The 23,758-nt window shown below is 43.3% G+C and overlaps 1 protein-coding gene across 1 annotated transcript; it reads right to left on the bottom strand.

Annotated features, from left to right (window-relative positions):
- Nucleotides 1-335: 335 nt before the first annotated feature.
- pparab (peroxisome proliferator-activated receptor alpha b) lies at nt 336-16,554 on the bottom strand. The gene is made up of 7 exons (XM_088287306.1): nt 15,837-16,554; nt 11,628-11,884; nt 9,112-9,290; nt 6,095-6,233; nt 2,220-2,419; nt 931-1,384; nt 336-730 (listed from the first exon to the last, which is right to left on the bottom strand). Exons 1-7 carry the CDS (start codon nt 15,908-15,910, stop codon nt 486-488), a joined length of 1,548 nt encoding a protein of 515 aa, XP_088143432.1. The 5' UTR covers nt 15,911-16,554; the 3' UTR covers nt 336-485.
- Between the last annotated feature and the right edge of the window lie 7,204 nt (nt 16,555-23,758).

Raw genomic sequence — 23,758 nt, 5'->3', positions numbered from 1 at the left:
GGGGACAATAAAGTTGGAAATCAAGAGATGGATGGTAAGGCAGCCAAGTTATCCACAACGTTTTTGCCAAACCAGTGGCAGTGGGCGGGGCTTGGACAAGGCTGGTCACCAGCAGCCACCAAATCTTGGTGAGGGGGGTGGGGGGGGGTTGAAAACATTTCAAAAGAATGACAACAAATTCTCAACTTGGAAAAAAAGTTGTAATTTCAGCGTTTGGCTGATTTTGAGTCCGTGTTCCTCACGGCAGACTGACGCTTGCTTCTCTTACGTATTGGAGTACGGTGGCCCTACAGGCTCAAAAGGTTTCAATACCAAACTGGTGGAATGAAACCAAGGAGTGCAACTTCTCCGTCATCGTACCGAATCAAAAATGCGCCACTTGGTGGAAGCAAGGCTTACTACTAGCGGAGGGAATCCAAAGCCCTTACGTTTGGGGTCCGACCCCGAGCTTCTAGCCAAAAACCGGGCCGAATGGGGCACGCTGCTCAATACATGTCTCTGTAGATCTCCTGCAGGAGCGGGTGCAGCGACGTGTCCTCTGTCTTTTTGATCTCCTGCACCAGCTGCGCGTGCTCGGTGACCAGCTGCCGCAAATCGGCCAACTTCTGCAGAAGCTTGGGGAAGAGGAAGGTGTCGTCCGGGTGGTTGGCCAGCAGGTGGAGCTGTAGCACTTGCACGATGCTTTCCTGCATGTGCTCGATATGGCTCACGTTCACCAGGCCCGGCCGATCTGTGTGGAAAATAAGAGATGGACTGGCATTAGAGCAGTTCTCTTGCTTCGCGGAAGGATTATTTATTTATTTTTTTTACGGGCAAATACATAATGTATTTATTAACGCCAGTATGTTCCAACATATCGAAATAAGTTTGAATGTATTGTATGTACACACAAAAATACTAAAAGCGTCACTTTTTTTTTTCTCTCTTTACCTCCGCAGCAGATGATGGCGGCCACAAAGAGCGCCAGGTCGCTGTCGTCCAGCTCCAGGGCGTTAAACTTGGTGGCAAACTGAAACTTGGGCTCCATCATGTCGCTGAAGGGCCGCCGCAGACTCTTGAGAAACTCGCGCGTGATGAAACCCGAGCCGTACGCCACCAGCAGCCCGTCTTTGTTCATGCACGAGGCCAGCATGGCGAAGAGGGCCTCGTAGACGCCGTACTTCAACAGAGTCACCTGATCGTTGAGGTCCAGGCTGGAAAAGCCCGGCACCGACTTGGCGAATTCCGTCAGCTCGGTGACCGTTTCCACCGAGGTGCACTGGCAGCAGTGGAAGAGACGGACTTCGGCTTCGCGGTCCTTCAGGACCCCCGCCGAGCCCACCATCTTGGCCACCAGAGTCTGCTCCGCCACATGCAGCGTGTCCATGTCGTGGATGACTAAAGGCTGCCCACGTAAGGATCACAAATGCATGCCACTTGTGGATTAAAGCGCAAACAATATGATGTCATACACATCCAATATGATCCAAGTTTGTATTTGCCCAAAAAAAAATAAAAAAATCAACAAAATACAACTCCCCCAAATTTTATTGCTGCCATAAAACTTTGTATAATTCTCTTGAATAATGACAGAAATTGAGTTACTCCATCATCAACATTTTACACGGGCGGGGAAGTCTTCACTTATACATGAATGTTTTAATTATACATGGGGAAAAAAGTCATTCGGTGAGAAAAAGTCATTCTTTGACAGTGAAAGTCGCATTTCCCGTAGAGAATTTAGCGGATGATGTCAAATTGTAGTTGCACGAGGAAAATAAATCATTTGATTTATTGGGTGGTTTGAGTTGGGTTGACTTTGAAGGCATCTTAATTTCATTTGGCAAAATGCGTGAAAAAACGCTGACGAATCGCTCCGAGTTCGTTCGGCCATCCGAAAAAGGAAAAAAGGACCAAGTGCAAAGACGATGCAGGAGGAACGTTCTGGAGGTTTGGGACATGGTTTGAAAGAGTGCAGGGATGGAGACTAAATTAATGGCCTGCCTCTATTTATGGCGTCTTTGACATCTCCTCACACTTTGGTTGCTGCACATCATCTGTGTCGTCACAGGCTGCCAGCTATTGAGACACAAATTCTGAGTGCAAAGTTGAAAATGTGCTAAGGAGCAGAGTGAAATCACTCCAGTGGGGAAGAAATAGATTTCAAGTGTCAACAAGAGGTGTGATGAAATAATCTATTAACAAAAAAAAAACAAAAAAAAAGAAAGAAAAAGCCCTACCGGGGTGCTGGTCTTCCCCGTGAGGATGGTCCGAGCCTTGGCCTTGTTCATGTTGAAGTTCTTGAGGTAGGCCTCGTAAATCTGCCGAGCAAGCGTCTTCTGGTCGGCCATCTTGGGGTTCTCCACCTCGCGGTCCCCCGTCACCATTTCGGCCTTCAGCTTCAGCTTCTCCGATTGTGGCATCCGGCCAAAGCGGATGGCTGCGTGGAAAGCAAAAACGTATACTCACTCAATTAGCGACTGAAATTCTGCAACTTGCCACAGGAAAAAAAGGAGACGTCATGAAAAGTTAGTGGCCAGTGGGTTAATTTGGAGATATCTTAATTTGCTCACCTCTAAAAGGAGTTGCGTATAGATTGCATATATTGTGAAGGCCTCCGCATGCCGACAAGGCACTTGCAATAACGACAAGATTCCACCAGATGGCGGCAAACTGATATTATTATTGCTTTTATTGTCAGACAAACCTCAGACTGCTCATTTATTTTCTGTCTGTTAATTGCATATCTTCACCATTAACATCATGGTGAGGTATATAAAAGGTTAACAATGTTTTAGAATATTTTGTTTATCTAATAAAAAGTCTACACACCCCTGTTCAAATACTGTTTGCCCTCCAAACTTTAATAAATAAATAATCAACGTGATGAAACGTACAATTCAATTGATTAACCGTAGCTTTTTCTTTTCAGGAAGGAAAGTAAAAATAAATACAATGTGGTTGCACAAGTGTGCACACCCTCTTATAACTGACAGTTGTGTTCACACTGAACCAGTCTCATATAAGTTATTGTTAAATAGGAATCAGCACACACTTGCCACCTTTGAAAATGCTTCTCTTCAGATGCACTTTTTTTTTTTTTTACGCAGCGTCCAAACATCCTGCTGCAATGCTGCCCACTGCGGGACAAAGCAAGCTTCAACAGATATGAACTGCACCTGTAAATGCGCTCCACTGTAATTACAAGGCCAATTTCTGCAGCTGTGTTGCATCAACACTAGTTTTGTTATTAGAGTCCCGTCCAAACGTTGCATTTGTGCCGTTCCAGTCACTGCACACATTATATTTTTGAGGCTACACTCAGACGGCCTGATCCCATCTGACTAACGAGATTGCAAGTGAACTGCATTTAACCTCACACACACACTAACTGCAGCGGCGAATAGATCTGATTTGATCCAATCAGCGGGCCAACAGGTATGTCCCTGCACAAACAACGTAAGCGGTGCAGGTGTAGGACGCCATGCGCGATCGGCGCCTGCAAAGCGCTTGGATCATGTTGAGGTGCTACAACTCCACAGCAGGTGGACTGGGAAGGAGCCAAGTCCAATTAAGTTGCGAGGAAGTGAGTGACGCTAAGCTCAGAGCCAACGCCAGGGCACCGGTCGGAAACGATAGAGGCACTCACTTTTGAGTGACACAACGAGTCATTAACTAACAGCCAACACATATTTGAACGCATCCTATCAGTCTAATTACATATTTGCCGCACTTTAATCATTAATACTAATTTTAATATCATACGTAACCGTACTACGATATTTAAACATTCAAAGTAAATATGATGCTCCGTGACCTCACGCCTAACATTTGTATTTCAAATCATGTCTCGTGATTGGAAATGAAAACTGAAGTTCCTGCCATCGCAAAAAATATTTTAGAAGAAAAATAGCACTCTACAGTCTCGGACTTCATTAAAAACATAAATTGAATAGGCCGTATGGAATAAAGCAGTTTTTGCATCATGATAATTCAATGGGCATTGTGCTGCTCATTCTGCAATTTGCCTTGGCCACCAGGGGGCAGTATAATGCAGCACATACACAAAATATGACACATTTCATGATGAGACCTCATCAAAGATGCAATAATACTGTTAAAAAAAAACTAGTATGCATATGTTTCCACTGCATTTACTATAATGTTTTTTTTTTAAATATTTATAATTGCCACAACATCAGTGGTGGTTTTATTAGCTCGTCTACAGCATTGTGAGTTAGCATGAAGCGAGCAGACTTTTGTAGGAAATTAATGAATGTACTTTGCTTAAATACACAACGCGCAATTGTTTTGTGTTTAGCTTTAAAATAAACGTCACCAGAGAGTAGCAATCAACAGATTGAAGCAAGCACATGGCTTCTTTTTTGAGCAACTGTTTGCTAGCTGCTGCCACCACAGCTAGCACTCAAAACTCAATCTTTTCAACTCACCAAAAATAAATAAATCATCTGAACTGTATTGTAAATTGTCGGATTCATACTGTTACATAACACCTTTCTCGAGATATTCTGTATGCGTGCCTGTCTGTCTTCATGACTATTATATACAGTGGATATGGATATACTGTAGTTATCAATATATTCATATATGATATATAAAGAATCAGGCAGCATCTTGTAAATTCCAAATTAGCGGTTATAGGTTGAAAGACGAAGGTCCAAAATTAGCTCCGAATCTGCCCGGTCGTCAATTCACGAGACTGCAACGAGCTCATCAAAGGATCCCGTTGCAGCCGCGCAGCCAAACTCCCCTCCTGTGCTCTTTTGTGACACTTCAAGTCATGAAACTCAAGCATGAGAGGAAGCAAGAGATCGGCAAAATTGTCAGCTACCGCTGACAGAAATCAAGCATAAATCAATGACACGCAGCGCGAGTGACGCTGTCGAATATGCGCACAAAGGGTGACCTTATTGAACGCGCCGACTGCTCGTCATCTTCTAATTCGGACGTTGACCTTGAACGTGGGTCGGCATGCCGTGTATGCGTCTGTCAACAGCAATAGAGTAAACCCCCTTCCACTGTCGGGATTACGCAGACTACCCCCGGAATGAGTGAAAGCCGCGATAGACAAATAGTACACAATTAAAGTAGACAACATCATCCCATCATCATGCAATACACACATTTTCCCTTCTTCCAAATTTACAGTGTTGAACAGAGGTTTGCAACCCCTAGTGGCAGAATGTTGAATTACACCCAAAAATACCAATACTGAATAATTACTGGACAAAAAAAAAAAAAAAATTTAAATGTGCAAACAGGAAGCCACGGTGTTCGCGCGTTTACTGCATTTAAGGATATCGTAATGCTGTTAAGCAGCAGTCAAAAAAAGATAAGACCTCTCCTCAGACGTCCCTGCCTCACTCTCTGCACCAAAAGGGGGGAAATGGGTTGGAATGGGTTCAGGATTATGACAGTGATGTAAACCCCAATCAATGGTCGCTATATCAAGTACACCGACATAAGATGGAAGAAAAAAATGAATAAATAAATAAAGAAAATAAAACAACAATTTGAGTTCTCACTAGATCACAAGGCATGCATGGTGGCCATCGGGAACTTCGGGAAAATGCACTGTATGTGAATCTTCCCAAATGGCTGCTGTATTTCAGGGCCATCACAGATGCCAGCAGCAATTCCACCATTACATTTCAGCATGTGACGAAGCACACAAACCCGGCAATAATTAGTTTTTAGCACGTGACGACCACCGTCGATGAATATTCCCGGGGTGGGATTTTGGTCCCCGGTACATCCGTGATCATAACAACACTCAAATTTGTTAGAAAACTAAGAACTGTTATCGTTATAGTAAGGCAGTGGATTATATACAGGTTGACTTCAATCTTTCTAATTTTTTTTTTAAATAAAAAAATACATCTCAAAGGTCGATTTCACGCACGAGAGAAAACCAAAGTGAGAGAAAATACACAGTAGCGAGGCGCCTCGACTTGCATCCTTAAGCGCATTAGTGCCAATTAGACACCTGGCACCAGTTGTCTAACAGTTGCGGTGTCGTTTTAAGTGTGTGCATGCATGTGTGTGTGCGTGCGTGCTTACAAAGGAGGGAGCGGCTCTGCTCGTTTGGACTCACCGTTGTGGGACATGCCCACCGACAGGCACTTCTGGAAGCGGCAGTATTGGCACTTGTTGCGGTTCTTCTTTTGGATCTTGCAGCGGCGTTCGCACTTGTCGTAGTCCAGCTTGAGACGGATGGTCCGCCGGAAAAAACCCTGAAGGGAGCAAAACAGTTGTTTATTTACATTACAGCAATGTTTTTTTTTTATTTTATTTTTTTTAAAGTTTCTCTTCACCTGCCTTTTACAAATACTTTTGAAAATAAAAGCATAAAAGCAAACGTGTTCAAAGCCATGACTGCCTCGTGTTTAGACATGCAAAGCTGGAAAACTCAAACACCACATCAAAGTTTCAGAACCGCACAGGTAGCGGTGGAAAATTGAATATCACTCATGTTGAGTTATGATTTCAAAGTAGTTGAGTTTCACGAAAGGATTATAAAGGTTCCATTAAGGTTTCAAGACAGAGCTAAGGTTCGAAACAAGGGTTAGGTTTTCAAGCCAGCGTGAGGGCTCCAATGTCAGGACACGGGTTCAAACAAGGGTGAGATTTTTAAAGTAAGTTTTGAAGGCAGAGTTAGGCCTTAAAAAAGGCCGATAGCTAAAAAATGATATCCTGTTTCGGCATCAGTTTGTTTATGCTAGTGTCATATCAGTGTAATACACTTCTTTGTTATAATGTAATTACCATATTTTCGGGACTATAAGGCGCACATGCATATAAGCCGCAGCAACTCTTTTTGGGGGGGAAAAAATGTAAAAAAATATACATGCCGCACCAGGCTCTAAGCCGTAGTTTTCTATGTTGAAAAAAATGAGTTGTTCACTGCATGTACGGAATGATTTTGTACTGTGACTGCACATAAAGGTGCAAAAACAGATCGTTAAAACGCCTTTTCACATTGCAACAACTTGCTCATTAAAACAGAACAGACCCAAGAGAAAAAAAAAAAATCAAGATTTATTTAGCGTATTTTCTGAACTATAGAGCGCCCCCTACTGGTGAAAGAAAAATCCAAAGAAAAGCCGCACCATTGTATAAGCCGCAGGGTTCAAAATCAAGGAAAAAAGTAGCGGCTTATAGTCCGTAAAATACGGTTTCAACATGAGCCTTCTTTTTTGATTCACTTGAAGAAACCACACTTCTCCTAATCTAATTTTTCAGCATCCAGTGTACATTTCAACTTGAATTTCTACCTAATATGGTTCCTTGGCTTATTAAAGGGCGACTGGTGCACAATCATCAAAAAATAAACTTGAGCTTGGAAACAATTCAATGCGCTATCCGCAGACACACTTCCCCCTTTGTGACCTTGGACACTCAGTAAGCCACCGATACACTAATTATGCAACCGATAAGTAACGCTCAATTCACATGGACGCCTCACGTTCAAGGTTAGACAGCACTTTTACAGTTTGTTTTTGTAATCCAGTACGGTATGTTCGTTAAGGACAGTTCAGTTGTAGTAAGCTTGTAATAACAATATACTTGCATTAAAACGTTTGGCGTCAGCTTTTGTTTGTTTTGTCATCTTATAAAAGCACAACATGATTTTGAAGCTTTTTATATATTCTGGATGAGTTCCACAAGTGGCGTGTGTTCGGCTGTTGGGAGTGTTTGGCTTGACAACTTCCAGACACTTCCATGAACTAATTGGAATTCTGCTCCCGTGACAACTTCATCCAAATTTACAATGTCTATGACAGCATTCCGAGTCATTTTGATGAAATAGCCACTGGGGGACGCGTCTCTGGAAAAATAAAGCTGCATCCACTTGATTTTAGAAAATAGTCAAGAAATGCAGATACTGTGTGCTCGATGCTCGTTACGCCATCGAGACTACATTTCTTGAGAGATCCTTTTTGCTTATAGACTAACTACAGAGGTTAGTTCTTTTTTTTCCTCCTGAATGGATGTTAAAAATATTTAAAAATTATTGATAACATCGACCAGGTTTACTCCGTATAACTTGAACCTTTTCCATTTCCGTTAACTTTTTATCGGAAAAATTGCCAAATAAGAACAAAAGTCGTTATGGCTCCTGCTTTGTGCACTGTGAACCGTGTCTCTGGCAAAAAAAAAAAAAATACCAAAAAAAAAAAAAACAAGCTTGCTTTAAAAATACTAACACATCCAAAAAAAAATAATAAATCAGCGGACATGCAGACATGGCCTTTGGCCTCTAGTTTTACTCAAAAAGTCTTGAGTTGCACTCCAGCTACACGATAAACCATTAACGTCAACTCAATTGTGTCACATGACCAATGTGTCAGATGCATGCACCGAGGTGACCTTCACTCTTCAGCATTGTGCTTTACAAAGCTACTGTAGCCCCGTTTAACATAAAGAAACACCACATTAAAAAAAAACACCTCAGCTAAACAAAAAAGTTGTTTTTTTATATAGTACAATATATTAAATGACATATTCTTCTTATCAAAAGAATTTGAGAAAAGCAGGGACTTAACCAGTATCTCAAGGAAAAAAAAGGTTTTAATTAATAAAGAGTTTATAGGTCGGAAAAGTGAACGTTTGAAAGTAGGGGTGTGTCTGTATACTGTAAACATCTAGAACAGAGGTGGGCAAACTTTTTGATTGGCGGGCCACAAAGGGTTCTAAAATTTGACAGAGGGGCCAGACCAGGAGCAGATGGACGGAGTGTCTTGGCGGAGAAAAAAAATGTATTTAATTTTAAACGAAAATGAACAAAAGCATTCAGACAAAATATCTGCCTTTGACACCCCACAATATTTAGAAAAAAAAAAGATTAACAAGGTTTATTCATTTAAATTTTTTCAAGTTTGGCGGGCCGGATTACAACGTTTTAACGGGCCGCATGTGGCCCCCGGGCCGTAGTTTGCCTGATCTAGAAAAACAATAAACAATGGAAAAATATCTGTAAGGGAATTAAAAGCATCCTTAAACAAAAGACTGCAGAGGCCGCTTGATGATTAAGCTCATCTTCGCCAACATGAAACTCAAGCGCTTGTTTGCTTGAATAATTTAAGTGCGTAGTGGTCGTCCTCTTCTCACCTTGCATCCCTCGCAGGCGTGGACGCCGTAGTGATATCCCGAGGCGCGGTCGGCACACACTCGACACTCCAGGCTGAGCGATGACGAGGACGACGAAGGGGAAGGCGAGAAGTCGTCCTGGCTCGCCGCCACCCCGTAAGCCACCGACGACGACGGGCTGGACGCTGGCGTCAGGACATCTGCCGAGCACGACAAGTGTAATATGTGTTTACGCATGTCATTACGTCGCAATTGCTCAATGACAAAGTTTTCAATATTTTTTTTTTTGCTTTCACACGCCACTAAAATGGATTTGAAAAACAGTTGGACCTTGATGTTTGAAACTTGTACAGTTTGGCGTCAAATGAAAAATATGAGCCAATTTATTTTACTTTACATTACTTTCATACTTCTTTTTTTTTTTTTTTAAATTGTTGTTGATTCGACGCTTAGCGAGGCTTGAGATGCTTTTTCTGATCTCTGTGACACATTTGACTATCTGCATGAGTGAAAACCGCTAAGCTAGCTTCTTTGGCTAACTGGCAACTAGCTAGACGCTAATTCCATCAAAAAGGTTGAGTGTTTTGTGTTTATTTTTTTTATGTTTTACATTACAATAGCAGTTGACTTCATTAGTTAATAGAACATATTTTTATGAAAGACTAAACATGGACTAAAATGTTAGCTTCTTGCACGAGCTAGCTAGTTGGAGTGTTTTATGTGTGTGTTATGCTTTATTGTTCTAGTGTTTGATTTCAGGTGAGTTCCACTTGTGTTAAGGGTTTATCGCTCCTTTGGGCATCAAGAGGTTATTTTCCATTCATGTGGTTGCCACCAGTTTGCCTGTTCAGTCACGTGGATGGAACCAGGTACAGAAATAGTCCAGTCGACTGGCGCTAAGCCGGTCCGCATGATTTGCGATATGCCAGTACAGTGCCAAAAAGTCCGGCCTGTTCCGCGTTTAGCATAACGGCACTAAAACCCATATGTCTTTCCCATAATCAAATGTTTCCTGTCCATCACTTGCTCCCTCGCTCACATGCTATATTGTTCCTGTGAAAAAAAAAAACAAAAAAAAAGAAATTGCCTTTAAGGAACTTTTTGCAGCGTCGTCTTTTGTTGCATAATTTGGCGGTCGCGTACATTTTCCCAGCTGTCCGCCTCATCCTCTATTCAGGAGGGAACAGAAGCCCAGTGGATGTTTCCCGAGAGGTGGTTTGGGGTGGCTGTGGAATGCGGTGGGGAGGGGATTGTTAGATGCGAAGAACAACGAAGGAGCGCATGGAAATGAAGTCCAAAATAAATGAAAAGGAAATGGCTTGAAAACGTTCATAATCAAGGATTTACAAGATGAGTCATCCATGTCATGTCATAATTGTACATCCGCATTGGGTTGAAGCAAATTAGGGATTAAGGGACTACCGCTTAAAAACAATCGCATAAGATTACACTGAGCTGCTGAGGAAACACTTTGAAATTCGAGTGTGGGAGTACGCGCCACATAGGGTCTGATTAACGGAGATCCCAAATAGCGGGCGTGAATGGCATGTTCACTCTGAGCAGATTGCAAGTGTTGTTTTTTTTCCACTGAAAAATAATGGAAGTTAAGTTTGAAGTGATGGAATTGGAAGCGTTAGTGGAAGAGGCAAAAAAAACAAAAAACACGTCACTGAGTTACAGACAATAATTCCGTCGCGCCGATAATTTGGGGGAAGCCAGCGACTGCGTAAAAGACATTGATGCAAAAAAATGCCAAGTAGAAAGCAATTTAGTCATAGGTGATATGCCATGACGCCGCCTTGTGACTGCCTCCATGTCTGTCCTTAGATCATTCGGACAAAAATTGCCATGTGATACAGAGAACCTGATTATCCTTTGTTCCTGGCATGTCAAAAATGTTTCGAGCGACACAAAGTTTGACCAGCGTCTTTGAACAGATTTTGGAGATGAAGCACTACTGTGTGTAAGTGGATCGGATTTAAAGTCAATAACTGGCTCCTAGGAACCAATGATTTTGAACATCTCAGTCCCAGGCTATGTCTGAGCTTACTGCACACTATGACATAAATAAATAAATAAAAATTAATTAAAAAAAAAAATACGTCATTGGGAGGCGGGGACTTTTGAAAACGTGCATCTGTCTTTTGGATTGAATGAGTTAAGTGGATACAACTCAAACTAATGAAAATTATATTCTGCATTTAAAAGGCAAGAATATGTTGATTTCATCGTATTTCTTTATTCCATTTGTACTTGGCCTGAATCGGGCCAACATCATTAAACATCAAATGGCCTGACACAGTCACACAGTGGCCACTGGGCCAGTTAATATGGAACCCCGCCTACTGGTTACCACTCTGAGGTGTACCCCGCCTCTCAAGCTCAGCCATGACATTCAACTCATTCACGACCAGCTGAGTAATAAAAATGGATCTTTGACGTCTTTAGTCGTCAATGGCAGTCAATGAGTTTAAGAGGAAAAGTGCTCCAGGGGATAAAGACTGGATGGATGGATGGACAATGAATACGTTACTTACCAAAGACAGTGGAACCTTCCGAGCCATTGCTGGACGATTGGTACTCGGGGGCGTCGTAGGAGCTGATCGTACTGCTGTCGAAGGACTGCGAGATGTCGCCGAGCTCCTCCATGTCACCAATGAAGTCGTCATGGGCGCACAGCGGGCTACCCAGCATGGAGTCTTCCAGGGGCGAAGGCGGACGGTAGTGACTCTCAACGTCGACCATGGCCGCGTCGAGGGGGTCCCAGGGTCGGCAGGCAAGCTCACTCCTCAGCCTGGAAGTGATGGAACAACAAAAAGGTGCTAACATATTCAGACTATGAAGGCTAAAGACTTTTTTTTCTTTTCTAAATCGCTCGACCTTGGTCAAATCTGACAGGTAACACTTTGTTGTCTATGCAAATGAGCTTTTGCCGCTCTGAAGTCCGTTTTACGTCATGGTGAAATGGTCGTTAGGTTATCAAGGAAATGCCAATGTCATGTCGCCACCCCTGAGAACCGTGATTATGTTGACAGTAGCGAGTACAGAGGCAGCTAAAGAGTTACTGAGACATGCAGGAGGAAGAATGTAGGTCACTGGGCTGGCTGCGGCTGCGCTGGGAGAAGGCAACGGGGTCTGCAGGCTCGGACACGAGCAGACGACGGGAGGCAATTTTTCGACGAGCTCCTTCCACCTGGTCCTCAAAACTTGAGACCTCCACATGTCAACTAGGTCAATCTTCAGTAAGCCCCTTTCATCAAACCCGGTTAAGTCCATCAAAGACGGGGAGGAGGGGGTTGGAATAAGTGGTGGGGGGACTGGAGCTGGTGTGAGGGTGGTTACGAAGCGGTCTGATGGCAGCTGCCGCTTGTTCTCGTAGACAGCTCGGAATTGTTGCACACTGCTCGCCGAGAGTTTGACCTCGACATGTCTTTGGCCACCAGAGAGCAGGAAAAGGAGAACTCGGAGCTACCTGGCTCTCTTTTTCGAAGGAATGCCAGAAATGATTGGTATTTCACTGACATGCTGTGGATATGGCCTGCAGTGAAAAGTAGAAGAACAGATCTCTCTGGTGTGACATTAGAACTCTTCGGGAGAGTAATTTACCACCACGCCGCCTAACAAGTGTTATAAATGTTAAAACAATGGAACTGCAGTTCAAAAAAAGTCCTGGTTCAAAAAGATCCGGATTCCAGATAGCATTTGGAGAAAAAAATGATTGACTTGATTATATGTAACTGTACTTTGGTTCATGGACAGTCTTGGCATTGATGGAGAAGACGTTCTCAGATTGGCGAGCTTACATGCATTTCTTCATAACATGAGCTTGACGTTATCCTACATACGATATTTATTTTCAACTACACCCCAATAAAAACAAGGTAAACATTACTTTTGTTTTGGCGCCAAAACATCTTGAATCTGTTTCCAGTCATATCAATGAGACACATTGCGTCAGTTCACAAACATTTCGGCAAATCGATGAATAGTCCTACTTGGAACACTCTCAACCCACAATTAAATAATCAAATGAAAATTGAAGCATGCTGAAAACTGAGCCACGTGAAGTTTTCTTATGCAGCTGCGCAAACTCCTTCCTAACCCCAAAACATTATATAGCTAGCTAGCTAGCACGTTAACGGATCTTGTTAGCGTGCATTTTGGTACTATTGCTAGTAACTTGCACGTAAGCTTAGTATGCTTTTTGTCTTTTTTTGTTGTTGTTTACATTAGACATGACGTATGGATATACTTTTTGCTATTGGACACCTTGAATTTGCTCTGTTGGGGATTCATGAAATATCTAGCTAGCTAGCTACTTTATTCAGCTAGCTAGTAATTAAAGGAACGTGAACTTTTTGGTGAATACACAAGCAGTATCTACCGGAAATCATTACTTCCTACGCGTATGCACCCTCATTAGGGTTAACGGACACCTGGAGCCTATCCCAGCTGACTTTGGGCCAAAATGGTACATCCTGGACGGGTTGCCAGCCAATCAGGCAAAAAAAGCATTCACACTCACATTCACACCTTTCGACAAGTTCTAGTTTTCAATGACTCGTGTGACGATATACTCAATGTACATGCTTCTTATCATTGCCAAATCCTTTCAGTCGACTTAACGCAGGCACACATGAACCCATTTCCTCATGACTGGAGTGCGCAAGTACACAAGAACGAAGCTCTCTTTCCGAGCGGAGACTATGACACGGCTCGTCCTAATGTGGACTGCGAGTGTTATGTCAACAGACACCCAGTGCAAACATCACGTTCTATTTAAATAACATACATACTTTTCTTAGCTTATGACCTCACAGCAACGAACCGAGCTGACTTTCTGTGTCGCCGGCATACACAGAGAGAGAAATGTGAAACAACACACGTTTTTAAAGGCAGACGACAGAGACATTCATACAAACATCACCCTCAAAAAGTTAGGGATATGCAGTCGGCTTTTGGGGGAAATTTCAGGATGACTTTAACATGTGCTATAAGATCCTCAAGTGAAAATAATGGCCTTGTTTACACCTTTAAATGTACATGCCCAACTGTTCAATGTTTCAGGACTCTTTACCAGTGGCGGGCATTTCACTCGTAGGCCTTCAGTCAAGTCCTACTCAGGCCGACATAATACCATCATTTATGACGTCACGGCTGGACAAATAATATACAGAAACACACTTACACACTCCTGAGTGAGTGTTGGACGACCTAGCGTCTCTTGAAAAGTCAGTCTTGAAAATGGCCATGCAAGTGTATCTGCAATTAAATCTACACTTTTCCCTCCTTCGGCCATTGTGGTTTAAAAAAGCGAGACTATATTTTAGATTTTCGAACGGTGGCCAGTTACGACTTTCGGGTGTGTTGATTCCGCATAGCGCTGCGCCTGACGAGTGAGTATCCAATCACAAGTCACGTTCATCGCCTTCAACGTAAGGCCAGCGAGAAGGCTCATTGTAACTAACTCGTGATCTGATTGGTTATCGCAGCTGTCTATCAACGCTGAAAGCCATTGACTTTGACGAACAGACGCCTGCGCGATTGGATCTGAAGGCCTCGGACGAATAGTGTGTGCTACGGGTATTGTGAAATCTGCCTGACAACACAAGCTAGCTGAATTCTGATTGGGTAAAAACTCGCAACAAAAAGATTCGACACCAGGATCACTCCCTCTTTGCTCACCATGCATACCACCACCATCTATTCTCGATTGCTTGACCTGGATAAATAAAAGTGAAATGAATTATACAAAGCGAGTAAATTAAGAGTGGAAAGGATTACGTACAACGTTAGAGAGTGCTTTAGGAAGAAGTCTTCAAAGGCAACTTATTGCTATGGCGACCGAAAGCCTTTGCCGCAACAGGTGCTGAATGGACACGTTGACGACAACAATGATCGTTTGTGTGTACTGCGATTAGCATGTTTTTTTCCATTTTCGCTTCCCCTACGTACACTGATCAATCCATCCATTTTCAAAACCACTTCCAGGTCGACCCCAGCGGAAGCTAGCGTGCCTGATTTTGGGATAAGGGAACAAAATGGGCAGAGAAAACCCAAGCGACCACGGGGAGATTGTAGAAATTCCAATTTTCAAACCATGAATCTCAAAACTGTGAGGCATGTTAGCTAACCGCTACGTCACCACGCTTACGAGAAGTGGAATTTCGTTCAAAGCCTTGGTAGTAACCAACAGAACTCGCTTCAAGTTCGATAATGAATGAAAAAAATCAATTCTAACCGCTAGCATAAATTAACACCGTCTCTTGTTGTTTTCGTCTACGGGAACATTTTTGGACCAAGCACTGCTAGTTCTCATGCAAACCTCTTTGTGTTTTCACTCTCCCTCAAAACAGTTGCCAACTTCTGCTCGGGCACATGTCGCATTGAGTTCAAACCGGCTTTGTTGTCATCTCTTCTTCTTCAACTAGCTAACTTGATAAGGCTGAACTCGATCAAACACGCCCTCTGTTGGTTGGTGTCATGTGGTGCACTCATTTGGATCTAGAACGACTCAAGTCATTGTTCCATTTCTGAACAAAAATGCGTTACTGTAGTTCTGGTCGCACCACCGATACCATAGCCCACTGGGGGCAAGATTTGGTAATCGGACCTGACAGATGTGCCAGGTCATTCGAAAAATCGGCCCCTTAACACCGATGAAAAGTTCAACTACAACTTAGAGCAAAAACTAACTTTTCAAAAAACGAGGACTGACAAAGAAAATCAAAACACTATCATCTTACCTTACATTTCCGAAAATTCCCTCAAGCGTCCCATGGCTAAATATGACATCCGTCTCTTCCTTTACCAAGAGCATTAATGATCATGTGATGATTACTCCGCATTTGCCAGTTAATGTTTAATCGTCAGTTCCTGTGGGGTGAGTCCTGGCATGCCCGTGAGGAGCGCACAGGTCACGGCGGAGGTCTCCAAGTGCCACAATGGGCCGATGTGGGCTGTCACCGCGCGCGCCGCCTGACGATTTGTTTCAGGGTCTCGCCTCACTCATCTCGGACCATCGCGCTGGAAGCGTAAACACTGAAGCGGCCCTTTATCAGGCAGGGGAGCTGATAGGCCCGGGCTGGCTCCTTCTTGTCGTCATGGCAACGGCGCAAAGTGCAAGGCGTTGTGGTTTGATTGACATTGGACTTTAGAGGCGGTTAGTGGCAGATGGGAGGCGTGCTAGCAAATTGCTAAATCATGGTTTGATGGGTTTGTCATTTGCGCAGGAGTCAGTGGCAGAGCACAACGTCGAGCGAAAATGCTATTTTTGGATCAGACCGTCTGAACTCGACAATCGATCCATTTTCTGTCCACTGATTCACGAATATGGGAAATTTGCAAATTTGACATAATTGGTCCGCAAGTTATTTGGGTGACTCTTAATGGAATAATTGACGCCCACACAAATATGTTTATCGTTGCCTACAGATGCCAAAAGATGGCAGGAAAGAACTTTTTTGGAATAGACCAGTGCTTCTCAATTATTTTCTGTTACGCCCCCCCGGCACAAAAAAAAAAAACTATTCAACCCCCACTCCACCCCACCACCCACTCTCCGCCGCAACTATAAATAATAGCATTTTCGTTGCAAAACAAAGCGACAGCAAAGAGTTAATACTCGCTGTGCACAATAGGCAATGAAAGCGCCACTGCCAACTACTGGAGTGGATGTGCAACTACACTTTGCTGTAGTAAGGCGGGAAAAAAAAAGCATGTTCCCCAGGGTTACACGCGCCCCCCTCAGCATCGCATCGCGCCCCACAGGGGGGCCCGCCCCACTATTTGACAAACACAGTGATTAGACAAAGCTATGGCCTGACGTAGGTGCTCGGAACCAAAATGCCACCAGGGGGCACCGAAACAATACAGTGGACACTACCACAACCCGACCACCACAACGGGGCACTTGACCCTTTTTCGCCTCCCCCGCCTACCGATCGCGATCTGGGTAGCCTTGAGGCCACGACCCACCGGCCTTATTCATAAAAACTGTCCTCCCCCCCCCCCGCTAGGACTGCCAAAGTCCGGTCCTCGAGAGCCCCATTCCAGCCTGTTTTAGGTGTCTCTGCCCTCCAACACACTTGATTCAAATGACCAGGATTTTTACCGGGCTTCTGCAAATTTGCGATACATATTTTGGTTTTCGATTTGGGTTCAAATGTGTTACCAATGGCGCTGCTCGGCAAAGTTTGAGAAAGCCCGACTCAGCATTCCATCACACGCAACAAAAAAAAGCACCAGAACTGCTTTTGTTTCCCCAAATAGCTGCAAATCAACGAGGCAGGAATGGCTTTTAATGAGTAGTGAGGGTTACTCAACCTCTTGCGTCTCTACACTTAAAAGTCACATTACATAAAGCCTGGCGGACTCTTGACCTCTGCATTGACAGCGTGGTCGGTGCCGAAATAAGAAACATGCATGCTGAAAATGACAAGAGGGAGAAGCCGAGTGGAGCGAACGGGAGTGCAGTGTGTCAGGCGATCGCGTTACCTTGAAACGTCTACGATGACCTGCTGTTTTTAGCGCACACTCTTGTCATTTTGTCCTCCCGGTTTTTAGCTGTTAAAATGGCAGGCGCTTGTGACACTGACCTTGAGCAACACGTCCACGGCGCGCCAGCCCGCTTTTATTTCCAGAGCCCCATGCTGGTTGTGAAACATCTCCACAGTTCATCCCGACTGTAAATCAGAACTGAAAAGTGCCGCACATCTTGACACGTACTCCTTGGAGCGTTGCCGGCTGCTCCCAGTGCGCAATCAAAAGCTGAGGAAGTGAAATTAGTCACTAGATCGGTGGAGGGCTATTATTCTCCATGCCTCTCTTAAATCTCTTAAGGTATGCTTTCACGATATGATATCGTATCATCCCTGTCCAATGAAAACCGCTGTTCAAAATTATCCAGTAAAGTCACTTTTGGGATGATGACCAAACTTAAGAACTAAGAAAGCTATTGTCCCCAAAAATCATAGAATGATAAGTTTTTTTCTTAAAGGGGAAGTCAACCCTGAAAATTTCTGAACAAAAATATGTTTCATGCAGTCCCGCAAGTCAAAACACGGCATTCTGATTAATATTGCGATTGTGGAATATGAGTTAAGCATTAAAACTTACACGGTTTTGTACATCTCAAGGGCGGCCATTTTGCCACTTGCTGTCAACGGTTGCTCCGGGCTCAGGTAACGACCAATCATGGCCCAGCTTCAGAAAACAGGAAAACCGTGATTGGTCGTTAGCCAAGCCCTGTGAAACTGTGATGTCATTTTTCAGTCAACAGAAAGTGACAAAATGGCCGCCGCATTTAATTACACTTTATTGCAGTACGGCGTAAAAGATGAGCGAAATAAAATCACACTAAACTCGATGCACTTTTACCTTCTCCCCCAGAGCCTAAAATAGTGACCACCACAATGAACACATGAAGGCTGTGGCTGTTCAGTGGGGCTCTGTGACGTTTGCACCGGCTGTTGTGTGCCAAGGTTCAACGGCCTCCATGCTGCTGCAGCAGAGGACTACGAGGACGGCAGACAGCAGTGGCGCAATCGCTCGCAAAGAGCCATTCCGAGCCGAGCGAGACGCGCGGGACGTTTCCATTTGCTATGACAGCTGCATGTGTCTCTGATTACATTTTCCAGCATGACACCAGAGTCGCTCCGTTTTGCATGTGGACGCACGCTGAGACGGCGAGCTCGGCCTCGCACATGCCAGTTTAACGTGAAGCGATATTTTGGCGAAACAGCATAAAAATATCAAAATACAACTCACCACTAGGATGAACGCAGTTGTTAGAATTAATGGAAGTACTGTACTGGGAGACAATGGCACGGGAAGTAGCAGAGCAATTGATTTTTCAAATTTTCAACTTATTTCTGACTTTCATGACCTCCAAAAAATTGGCGACACCAATTTGTGTCATTTGTAATCAGGAACCAAATGTTCCCTTCAAATGTTGTCTCGAAAGCTGGCAGAGTAGTGCATCTTGCAGGTTGCAACGCTTTGATGTGTTTATGAGACACATGATCACATCATAAACCAAACCACAGAGAAGCTGCACCAGCTGATATCTGGCTTTGTCTTGTTATGCTGTGTAAATAGCAACTCTCATCCACCGGCAGTGTTTGCCCGGCTTTAACCTTTGCATGCTCATGCTAACGATGAGAGCAGTCGATGCACTGTTTATATGCGGGGCATCAGAGGCGACATGCCAGGCTACGAGCACAAGCAGAGCTCACATTGTATCAGGGGTGGGCAAACTTTTTGATTGGCGGGCCACAATGGGTTCTAAAATTTGACAGAGGAGAAAAAAAAAAGCACAATTAATTTTAAAAGCAAAACAAAAGCGTTACAACAAAATATCTGTCTTTGGGACATCACAGTAATTAGAAAATAAAACATTAAAAAGGTTTATTCATTTTTTTTTTCAAGTTCGGCGGGCCGGATTAAAATGTGTAACGGGCCGCATGTGGTCCCCGGGCCATAGTTTGCCCACACCTGCATTATATGGATACAGAAAAAGCCCATCTCCATCTTGTACTTATAAATAGCTCGATTATTATTGTTTTGTTTAATTAGCTCATTTTGTATGGACCAGGTGCAAATGACACTAAATATATAAAAATGATATATTAAAAAAAAAAAAATGCAACAGATGGTATCCCGCATGCAAGGGTATTGATTTGACGTTACGACAAATCATGACAACGCTTCAAACAGTTACCTCTGTGGCCTGCTTTCCCGTTTGCCAGGGAACTACTGCGGGAATGCTAGGCGCTAAACTAGCTTGCTCCGTTGCAGCTACAAGCTGCGGTTGACTGGCTTGCATGGCTAAAAAAAAAAAAAATGTCCTTCCAGTATGCGAAGACGCTTCTCTACCTTATTATTCCTCACCTCCATTGTGACAAATAAGCTTTACTTCTGACAAGTACCGTCATCGCGAAAGGAGCATGAGGAGTTGCTAATCATGTGACACACTAAGAAGAAGCCTTGCTAACCGCTAAGCAAAAATGAAATCTAGAAATGTTAATCGCTCAGGTGGCGCAGTATATTTTTAACAGGAGTCTGTTCGAAACTGTGTTGCAATGTAGAATAATTAACAATGCAGTAAAACTGATGTGTCTGGAAAGAAGATAAATACAAATGCTACACGGCTAGCACACGTGTCTGAAAACCGGAAATGAATTAGAAGCAGATTTGAGTTTGGAATTGTTTTTGTTTGTTCTCTGAATGTTTTTGCCTTCTCTTTCACTTAGCTAACACTCTGGTATGACTTTTCGGTCGTCTGTGGCCCTCTGCTATTGCCTTGATAAGAAAAGCTGATTGTTCTAGAGTCCTTTTTCTCTTTTATGTACAGCACACAGCCCATTGGATGTTGAAGCGCTCACTCAATTCAGCAATTTTGAAGAACTACTTCGGGGGTATTATTTTGAAGATTAGACGTGGTTCGACATGACATTAAGCTATGTAAAAAGTACTGAAATACTGAGCTGTGGAAGTTAAGAGAAGGTCAAATTAAATTCACCTGTTTATGTTTTAGAGCATTTTAGGTTCATCCAGAAATTTCACCCAATAGCCCAATATTGCTCATTTTTCATAATAAGTGTGCTAGAAATGTTTAATAAGTCACATGTTTAGCTGTTGCCCACAGTAGCAAAGTCTCAGGGTTCCCAACCATATAAAATATAGCATTAATTATTATTTTTAAAACAAGATCATTATTGACAATTTTTTTTTTTTAAATGTTAGCAAGAGGACGTCAGCTTCTGTATTATCAAGAGCGATAGCATAAAACTATGCTACATAAAACCATGCTAGCAAACCAAGAGTTCCGAACATTTGGCGATCGATTTCCCCCTCAAACTGGAACAAATACACACACATTGAGCATCCAGTGACCCTCGAGTGTTCATTAGCACAGACAATCTCCTCAAGAGCTGCTTACAGTAAGTCTGGCTGGAGGGCCTCAATCCTATTCCCCGTCCCACAAGGACTTTAGCGGAAGGAAGGCTCAGAGGGGGCTGCATGAAGGTCAAAAGCTTGTTGATAGAGGTCACGAGTTGCACAACAAAGAACAGACGCACGTATACAGTAAGAAGAGGGCATAACATGTTGTATAGACAACGCTCAAAAGGTGAAATGTTGCCCGGGTGGGCTTAAGAGGCTTCGAAGTCGACACTCGAACAATAGCCAGTTAATAACAATAGACAATTATATGTTATGGAAAATATGATTAAAAAAATGTACTGTTGTATACTAAGACACTTGAAACACTCTGTTTAGTTCATAAGCAACAGGATTCTGGCCGCTAGCGCTAGCTAGTGCTAGCTAGCGTCCAGCACAGGAAGATTAAACAGTAGTGATAGCTTGGTCAGTATACTGGCTGAGTGTCCGATTAAAATAAAAGCCGGTAACAGAGGTAGGCAACACTTTTGGGCATTTCAAACACTGTATGATTTCCCCGCAAATGTTGGCAGTTTTATGCTCAAAAACCCTGTTATGTAACCGAACGTCCAAAACAACAATTTGAATAGGATTTGGAATCTACGGCTTATTTACATTGCAGGTCTGAGTGTCAGATTCTAATTTAGTGCCGATGTCAGATTTTTTTTTTTCTTACCAATTTTCAACAGATGTTTTTTTTCTTCACATTTTCACAAACATGTCAAGTATCACATACCAAACATGGCTGCGTTTATGCTTGAAACAAGCTGCATGCGCAGGTGCCCAAATTGCATGTCCAGCTTGACAAACATGGAAGTGAGCAAGAATAATAAATAATATATCAGTAATATAGATATTTAATTTAGTTGACTCTTCAAAATTAGTCCATCGTCGTCGATTATTGTGCTTATTTAATGATGTCTAATGCAGCATATTTAGCTCATGTTGACGGGATGTTCCATCAGCGTGTTTACGTTGTATTCACACTGGCAAATAACTCATATGTAGCCTGACTCCAATTTAAAGACAACTCATTTCACACCATTTTTTTTTCACCAAAACTGGAATGATGTCACTTAGTAGCCTAAAAAGCCCTTTTCAGCAAAAACACCCTCATGAAAACAAAGATGGTCCCGCTCCTGTCCCGATGCCAACATCTTTCACCACTGGCGGCGCTAAGTGCAGGCATGTGGAACTATATATTTTGTGCTCAGCTGGCTCACAATAGGCCTCTTCACCCACCTCAAATCGAAACATCTGAAACTTTTCCGTTGGAGACTGAGAACTTGAATGTCCAGTTTCACCACATCGGAAAAGAAAATCACGCCTCTCATTTTGTTCTTTACATCCAACTATGTCAATTCTCACTCTGGGGGTAGATGCCAATTATATATCTCGGGTTCCAAATCGTAAAGCACAAATAAGGTTATTTTTCCTTTTGGCTTAGATGTGGAAATAGTCAATATCTCAAGCACAATGGTTGTTTGCTTGTGATGATGATGGTCAGAGCACACAAGTCATAAAATGATAACACCCAAGGATTAATCATCCACAATATATAAGAAACAAAAACTGGATGCATTGTATGCGCTTTTTTTTTTTTTTTTTTTTGCACCAGAGTCAGTCACTTGATTTTGAATATCGACCGATACCGAGTCCCAACCACAATCATTGGCACTGGATTGGCAAGAAAAATAGAGATCACATCCAAATTGTGTCAATTAAATACATTTCAGTATCACTTTGTGTGATACCATTTAATTTGATTTCTCATTTTCATATTATTGCTTTGTGGTTTGGCTTTTTGAGGAATTTGGTACAGCTGTTGAGATACTTTGGTAAACAAGGAGTTTGCATTAGTAGTTGCTTTGTTTGTCAATATACACCACTGTACAGTGTTTCCAAACAGACTGTTGCTATGCACAGTTACTGTTCTGTAATAATGGATTTGCACGAGCAGGCGCAGCCATTGTGTTGACGCACTGGCCGGCTGACATCACTGAAGCAGCCTGCACTCGATCTGCGCAGGCGTGCAACAACATCAACAACAACAACAACAATAAAACTGAAATCAGATTTAAAGTGCGCCTGCACATACAAAGCTGTCATAAGCACCTCATAAGTGCATGCTCGAACATGGCCTTTAAACAATGATATGCATGACAAAACATTACCATAGTATGCGTGGGTGTGTGCACGGCTCGCGTTCAAAAAGTGCCAGAAGAAGACGTCTTACCTTAAAAGAGGAAGCTCCAACCGGAACCAGCATGTCGCCCGGGAGTCTTTGGACGAGAAGCGGGTCAATAAGGGAGACAGATACCGAGGGAGGGAGCACGCGGAGCTCGCCTACGTCCTTGTTTTGTTTCCCCCTGCAGCGTCGCCTGCCTGCCCGCCCGCCCGCTGTCAAAAAGGGGAAGCGCACGTCCGTACAAAAAGCGAGGGACGTCGGCTGAGGCTCACGCCCGCCGGAGGTGACGACTGCAAAGACGCTCCGCGCAAGCCCCGCCTATTTCCGCGTCTGAGCGCGACACACCTACACTTTCAGCCAATGGGAAGTTTCGATTTATCAAGGTGCGACCCTTTTTAAATAAATTCCAGGGGAAAGCGGGAGGGGAGGGGGCGCGGTTTTGAGACGCCCCTCCCATACTTCCAAAAGAAGAGCTGTCATGATGTGACCCTCAGTATATCCAGCAACAAGGAATACAATGCAGGAAAACAAAAATCGAAG

Source organism: Idiotropiscis lumnitzeri, unplaced genomic scaffold (genome assembly GCF_059441095.1).
Source record: "Idiotropiscis lumnitzeri isolate Australia: NSW breed Sydney's pygmy pipehorse unplaced genomic scaffold, RoL_Ilum_1.0 HiC_scaffold_35, whole genome shotgun sequence".
Lineage (NCBI taxonomy): Eukaryota > Metazoa > Chordata > Actinopteri > Syngnathiformes > Syngnathidae > Idiotropiscis > Idiotropiscis lumnitzeri.
The sequence above is the reverse complement of the archived record's forward strand: the minus strand, read 5'-3'. Positions and strand labels throughout refer to the sequence as shown.